General features: G+C 44.5%; 1 protein-coding gene across 5 annotated transcripts in view; it reads left to right on the top strand.

Moving 5' to 3' along the window:
- Positions 1 to 7,733, top strand: part of lrsam1 (leucine rich repeat and sterile alpha motif containing 1) — a 91,762-nt gene that overhangs the window by 79,692 nt on the left and 4,337 nt on the right. For 4 of the 5 annotated variants that reach the window (XR_006315982.1, XM_043719878.1, XM_043719876.1 and 1 more), the window contains 2 exons: positions 325 to 479; positions 2,843 to 2,990. Coding sequence is in view for 4 of the 5 variants with exons in the window: in XM_043719878.1 (XP_043575813.1) it covers positions 325 to 479; positions 2,843 to 2,968 (281 nt within the window). In the remaining variant the exon portion in view is untranslated. Of the gene's footprint in view, positions 1 to 324; positions 480 to 2,842; positions 3,009 to 7,733 lie in introns of all 5 variants that reach the window. The other variant, XM_043719877.1, reaches the window with a different exon arrangement.

Genomic DNA, 7,733 nt, shown 5'->3' with positions numbered 1-7,733 from the left:
TCTCACTCTCTCTCGAACCCCATCGACTTCCTCACCCTCCCCCCTCTGTGTGTGTCTCTTTCTTGAACCCCCACCTTCTCTCTCTCTCTCTCTCTCTTTATCTACCTGTCCTAGGTAGAATTGGACACCGCATAAATGATGCATCCTTGACAGTCCCACGACTTTAGTGCAAAAGGCACTAGTCTGACTGATACAGGAAGGGATGGAGTCTAATGAGACCACCCCTAGGAGCCAAATGACTTAAGCTGCTGATCAGACAGGGTTTGGTACAGAAGGTTCTGGTGCTGTACCTGCTAACTCGTGCATCTTTTCTCACCTGTACAGATCAGGAGCTCGTCCCAACAAAGGAAACTGCTGCAGATGTGGGTGAGAGCCAGCCCAGTGCTCCCTCGGAGGATAAAGCAACACCTTCCAGTCCTGCTGCAGTCTCTGAGGAGGTCCTGGCTCAGTTGGAATGTGTTGTCTGTCTGGAGCAAGAGGTAAGGTCGCTGGCAGTGGCTCAAACACGGAACGATATAATCTTGGTGTTTCATATAGATAGCTTCCCACCTCATGTTGTCTTATAATGGAGGCCATTGTGTCCAGTGATTGTATTATTAGTACCTTCAACACAGTAAAATGACCTGAGGAGGAGGATATCATAAAACGGAGACATAATCAATGGAGCAGACAATAGGGATCTCACTGAAAGCTTGGTCAAAGTTGGAGGAGATTGTAGTTGTCATTGGTGTAGTAAAGGCAGGGAGTGGATGTTTAAGACAGCCCAGGCTCGTGGGGGTTACAAAGATTGCAGCAAGTGGCCACGCTGAAGAGGGTTACTGATATGAGGATGGAGTGAGGCTAACACTGAATTTCCCATATCCTAATGCTCAGCAGGTTCTATTTAAGTGTTATCCCTTACCTATATCAGCTTCTAGTTATAAATGTTCTCAGCTATTTTTAACTCCCTCCCTTTGCTCTTCTCTATCTCTGTACCCTCCTTCAGCCTATACACCCCTCCCTATCTGTGTAACCTCCTCTGGCCCCTACACTGCCTCCCTACTTCTGTACCCTGTCAGTCTCCTAACTCTGTAACCTCCTCTGGCCCCTACACCTCTCCCTATCTCTGTAACCATCTCCGGCCCCAAACCAACTCCCTATCTCTGTACCCTGTCTGGCCCCTACACCCCTCCCTATTTCTGCACTACTCTCCAACCCCTACCCACCCGTCCCTATCTCTGTAACTTCCTCTGGCCCCCACACCCCTCCAAATCTGCGTACCCTTTCCAGCCCCTAGACACCTCTTTTTCTCCATATTCTCCTTTTGGCCCCTACACCCTTCCCTATCTGTGTATCCTCCTGTCCCTACATCCCCTCCCTATCTCCATACCCTCCTCTGGCCCCTGCACCCTTCCCTGTCTCTGGAAACCAGCTTTTTAAACCTCGTCTTCTCTTTGGTCCTCTAAGATGCCTCTTAAAGTTGACATCTATTGTCTCCCTGCCATTAACTCCAGGGGAGACTGCCTGTCGACTTCTATTTGCTATTGCTGCTACAAAGTGATATGGGATGGCTGCAACATTAAAGCTGCTATAAAAATACATATTATTGAGAGTGTAAAAATCCAGAGGCTGTTTTTCAAAGAGCCTTTGTTTGGCTGTAAACAAGGGAGCTGGGTAAATTAGATCTTGGCTGTTGAATAGAAATGAATGTTTCTGGTGGACTCCATCTTGCCTCCTATGACGAGCCGGATACAGACCCTGCTGGATAAGGAATTTTATGGACTGCCGTTTACCGGTTAAGGCCAAGTTCTCTCACTCACAGGTCGAACCAATATCTCTGTTTATAGACAGCATCCAGGACTTTGCCTGACATCTCACGGCAGGATGATTGTTCCTTTCCCAGCTACGTCTCCCTCCTACCCTGTGCTGTTCATGAGATCCACACTTGTGTGATGTTGCCCATGGTTTGGGAATTGATCATCCCAAGAGACAGTCATCTCTGTATATGGGATAGCATTATAGAACCGTGTAGGTTGTAGCTGACCGTCTATGGATAGTTTCATAGTCATCACAGTGCAATCATTTTCTGTGCATGGCAAACTACATTTAGTCTCCAATGATACTAAACCTTTTTTACTGTTCTATTCTTGTAAGCTGCAGTCTTTAAAGTTTTATTGATCTTAGTGTTAGTGCTAGGTCAGGGGACAGTGAGATGTCTGACCACATTTAGTGTAAGATTAGGTTTGATAATCGAATGGGGGAAAGAGGGAACAATGGATTTGGACATCACTGACTGCAGATCGGTTAAGTACCAATACAGATTGGTTTCCAGTTGGCGTGGAGAATTTGTGTATGTTCCAGCAGTTTCTGAACACCAGTTAGTTTTTCTTTTGTCTGGGTATTGGGAGTTACTGCAATTGTCAGTGTTTATTACTTAACCCTTGAAGTTGGTGCAATGTCTTAAACCACAGCAGCTTATGGCTGTACAATGCTGTTATGAAGTAACACTGAAGAAATGGTAATATATCTCCAAATCAGAAAAGAGTATGGACTGAAGGGGAACTTGCATGTGATGGTGTTCCCATCTGTCTGTGCCCCAGTTCTCGCAGAAAGTAGAGGCTGAGTTAAGAAGCTGTTCCAGTGATTCCTGAGGCCAATCTGTTCCCATATGGTAGTGACCCCACCTCTGAGCTAGGAGGCCCAACTTCAAGTCGCACCAGCTTCAGAGTTGTCCAAAATATCTCTGAACAGGCTGATTAGAAAATAGCCAAAGGAGAAACACTTTAAAAAGGCAAAGGGTTGTTTGTGAATATCATTTGGATTGCAAGTGTTAACAAGCTCTCTCTCTGTTTTGTTTTGTCAGAGTCAGATGATTTTCCTGCCATGTGGTCATGTTTGTTGCTGTCAGACATGTGGAACTGAGTTGTCCACCTGTCCCCTCTGCCGGAAGGATATTGAGCAAAAGATTCGCATCTATCGTACCTCCTGAGCTGGGCCTGTCCCTCTCCAACGTACGTGTTCTTTCCAAGGTTTGCAGTAACTCAAAAGCTGCCTGGTGATTTGTACCCCGCCTTCTGGAGGTGGCAAGGAGCACAGAGATGGGCCTGGGTTTGACTCCGTTGCTGAGGGTATGATAACTGCTTCCACTCACTCTAGGAGATGCCTACTGGTGTCAGACTTGCCCAGTACCCCACCCTGGGTATACCCACAGATGCTGTCTGTTGACTCAAAGGTACAAAGAGAAGGTGGCAAATAAGAAGCAACAAGAGAGTTGAGTTGAGAATTGGTTCTGATGAAAGATCACCTCAACCTGAAACAATAACTCTCTTTCTCTCCTGCTGAGCATTTCCAACACTTTGTTTCTATTCCATTTTGAAAGCATTGATTGACTATGCTTCGACCACTCTCGGGCAGCTCATTTCTGATCCTAATCACTCGCTGCTTGAGAGTGTTTCTCCTCCAGTCTCCATTGCTTGTTTTGCCAATTACCTTAAATCTCGTTCTCAATCCTTACAGCGGTCGGAACATTTTCTCCGTATCTTCCATGTCCACATCCCTCAGGATTGGAAATTGCTATCAAATCTTCAACTCTCACTCTCCAAGGAAAACAATCCCAACTTCTTGAATCTATTTTCAAAACTGAAATGCTTCATCCTGGAGCCATTCTTGTGAATCATCTCCGTGCTTTCTCTAACACTGTTACATCCCTAATGGTGCCTGGAACCAGTGGAAACTGACCAATGTTTTATGCAGGTTTAATGTTACTTTCTTGCATTTTTACTCTGTGCCCCTGTAGATTTAGTCCAGATTGCTGCATGTTTTATTAACTGCTCTTAATCCCCTCCTACCAACTTCAATGTTGCATACACCCAACAGTCCCTCTGTTCCTGCACTTCCTCTAGAATTAATAGTGTCCTTTATTTTGTCTGGCCTCTATGTTCGTGTTACCAAAATGAATCACTTCACATTTATCTGCATTAACTTTCACCTCCTGCCTCTCCACCCATTCAAGCAAGCTGTCCCCATCCTCCTCACAATTTACAATGCTTCCACATTTCAGCTCGTGAAAATTTTGAAACTGCGACCTGTGTGCCAAGATCTAAGTTTAGAGTAGGGAGGTGTAATGGTGATATTCCGAGACTAGTAATCCAGACTAATGTTCTGGGGTTCAATTCACACCATGGCAGATGGTGACATTTGATTTCAATAAGAACATCTGGAATTAAAAACGGTTAGTCTAATGGCGATCATGTAAGTCAAAAACGCGTCAAAACTAATGACCTTTAGGGAAGGAAATCTGCTGTCCTTACCTGGTCTGGCCTACATTTGACTCCAGACCCGCAGCAATATCGTTGACTCTTAACTGCTGTCTAGGCAATTAGGGATGGACAATAAATGATGGCCGAGACATTAATGAATAAAAATAAAAATCATTAGTGTACATCAGGAAAAGCAAAGGGGTCAACACCAAATCCTGGGAACTTCACTACAAACCTTCCTCTAGCCTGAAAAGCATCCATTTCCCAGTACGTCTTGTCTCTTATCACATAGCCAATTTTGTGTCTGTATTGCTACTGACCCTTTTATTAGCTATATTGTTGATTACAAGACTGTTGTGCAGCACTTTATCAAATGCCTTTTGGGAGTCCATATACACCATAACCATAGCATTATCCTCAACAAGCCCCTCTGTTAGTGCATCAAGAAAGCTAGGGCAACGTGATTTGTCCTTAACAAATCCCATGTAGGCTTTCTTTTATGAACCTATATCTGCCCCAAGTGACTACTAATTTTGAGCTGAAGTCTTGTTTCCAGAAGTTTCCACAACATGAGAGTGGAACTGGCTGTGGGTTGCTGGACTCCTCTTTACATCCTCTTTTTAAACAAGAGTGTGACAGTTGCAATTCTCCAGTTATGTGGCACCATCCCGGGTCCAAGGAAGACTGAAAATTTATAACCAATGTCTCTGCAATATCCACTCTTCTTTTCCTTCAGTATCCTTGGCTGCATCCCATCTAGTCATGATGCCTTATCAACATTAAGCACATTCAGTACTTCGTCCTTATCAATTTAACCAGGGAGGAGATTGCTGAGCCTTTGGCATTGATCTTTAAATCGTCATTGTCTACAGGAATAGTGCCAGAAGACCGGAGGATAACAAATGTGGTTAAGGGGAGTAGAGACAACCCAGGTAATTATAGACCAGTGAGCCTTGCTTCAGTTGTTGGCAAAGTGTTGGAAAAGGTTATAAGAGATAGGATTTATAATCATCGAGAAAAGAATAAATTGATTAGGGATAGCTAGCACGGTTTTGTGAAGGATAGGTCGTGCCTCACAAACATTATTGAGTTCTTTGAGAAGGTGATCGAACAGGTAGATGAGAGTAAACCGGTTGATGTGGTGTATACAGATTTCAGCAAGGCGTTCGATAAGGTTCCCCACAGTAGGCTATTGTACAAAATGTGGAAGAATGGGATTGTGGGAGATATAGCAGTTTGGATCAGTAATTGGCTTGCTGAAATAAGACAGGGTGGTGGTTGATGGGAAATGTTCATCTTGGAGTCCAGTTACCAGTGGTGTATCGCAAGCGTCAGTGTTGGGTCCACTGCTATTCGTCATTTTTATAAACGACCTGGATGAATGCATAGAAGGGTGGGTTAGTAAATTTGCAGATGACACTAAGGTCGGTGGAGTTGTGGATAGTGACGAAGGATGTTGTAGGCTACAGAGAGACATAGATAAGCTGCAGAGCTGGGTTGAGAGGTGGCAAACGGAGTTTAATGCAGACAAATGTGAGGTGATTCACTTTTGTCGGAGTAACCGGAATGCAAAGTACTGGGCTAATGGTAAGATTCTTGGTAGTGTAGATGAGCAGAGAGATCTCGGTGTCCAGGTACACAGATCCTTGAAAGTTGCCACCCAGATTGACAGGGTTGTTAAGAAGGCATACAGTGTTTTGGCCTTTATTAATAGAGGGATTGAGTTCCGGAACCATGAGGTTATGCGACAGCGGTACAAAACTCTGGTGCGGCCGCACTTGGAGTATTGTGTACAGTTCTGGTCACCGCATTATAAGAAGGGTGTGGAAGCTTTGGAAAGGGTGCAGAGGAGATTTACTAGGGTGTTACCTGGTATGGAGGGAAGGTGTTACGAGGAAAGGCTGAGGGACTTCAGGCTGTTTTCGTTAGAAGAAGGTTGAGAGGTGACTTAATAGAGACATACAAGATAATCAGAGGGTTAGATAGGGTGGACAGGGAGAGCCTTTTTCCAAGTATGGTGACGGTGAGCACAAGGGGACATAGCTTTAAATTGAAGGGTGATAAATATAGGACAGATGACAGAGGTAGTTTCTTTACTCAGAGTAGTTAAGGGTATGGAATGCTTTGCCTGCAATGGTAATGGATTCGCCAACTTTAAGTACATTTAAGTCGTCATTGGACAAGCATATGGATGTACATGGAATAGTGTAGGTTAGATGGGTTTCAGATTGGAATGACAGGTCAACTCAACATCGAGGGCCGGAGGGCCTGTACTGCGCTGTAATGTTCTATGTTCTATTAACCCTTCAAGCATCTGAATGACTTTCCCCTTTACCATGACCTGGGCAGCAGCATCTTCCTTGGTACAAAGTATTTATTTAGTAAGAGTCATGTTCTTTGTCTCCATGAATAAATCCCCTTTTTGGCCCCTAATCAGATCTATTGCACCTTTATCACCTTTTCAGTAACTTTATACCTGGAAAGATTTATAAGTTTACTTTAAAGCTTGCTGTCAGTTTCTTTTCTTTCCCTCCCTTATTTGCTGCTTCAGTTTCCCTTTGAACCTTCCATTTTCAGGCAGAATTTCAACTGCGCTGTCCAGCGGACATTAGCATGCTTTATCTGCTTCTTACTCTCCACCTCTTCAATTGTCCAGGGAGCTCTGGATTGTTTGTGGTACCTTTTGCCCTTTTTGGAGGTATATCATGACTGGGAGTTTGAGTCATACAGTTATGACTGACTTAAATTAATTGTTTGTGTCAGCTACAGCGAGAGGCTGGATATGTTCGGGTTGTTTTCGTTGGAACAGAGAAGTTTGAGAGGAGATCTGATAGAAGTGTCTAAGATTATGAAGGGGATGGACAGGGTGAAATGAAAGGAGCTGTTCCCCTCAGTCAAAGGATCAATAAAAAGGGGCACACCTTTCAAGTGAAAGGCAGGGAGTTTAGAGGAGGTACAATGGGCCAAATAGTATTAACATTTCCAGCATTTACAAGGATGTTGCCAGAATTGGAGGGTGAGCTACAGGGAGAGGCTGAATAGGCTGGGGCTTTTTTCCCTGGAGTGTCAGAGGCTGAGGGGTGACCTTAGAGATTTATAAAATCATGAGGGGCATAGAGTCATAGAGATGTATAGCAAGGAAACAGACCCTTCGGTCCAACCCATCCATGCCGACCAAATATCCCAACCCAATCTAGTCCCACCTGCCAGCACCCGGCCCATATCCCTCCAAACCCTTCCTATTCATATACCCATCCAAATGCCTCTTAAATGTCACAATTGTACCAGCCTCCACCACATCCTCTGGCAGCTCATTCCATACACGTACCACTCTCTGCGTGAAAAAGTTTCCCCGTAGGTCTCTTTTATATCTTTCCCCTCTCACTCTAAACCTATGCCCTCTAGTTCTGGACTCCCCGACCCCAGGGAAAAGACTTTGTCTATTTATCCTATCCATGCCCCTCATAATTTTGTAAACCTCTATAAGGTCACCCC

The sequence above is a fragment of the Chiloscyllium plagiosum genome, chromosome 30 (genome assembly GCF_004010195.1).
Source record: "Chiloscyllium plagiosum isolate BGI_BamShark_2017 chromosome 30, ASM401019v2, whole genome shotgun sequence".
NCBI classification, from domain to species: Eukaryota; Metazoa; Chordata; class Chondrichthyes; order Orectolobiformes; family Hemiscylliidae; genus Chiloscyllium; species Chiloscyllium plagiosum.
Note: the sequence above shows the minus strand (reverse complement) of the source record. Positions and strands in the feature narration are given on the sequence as shown.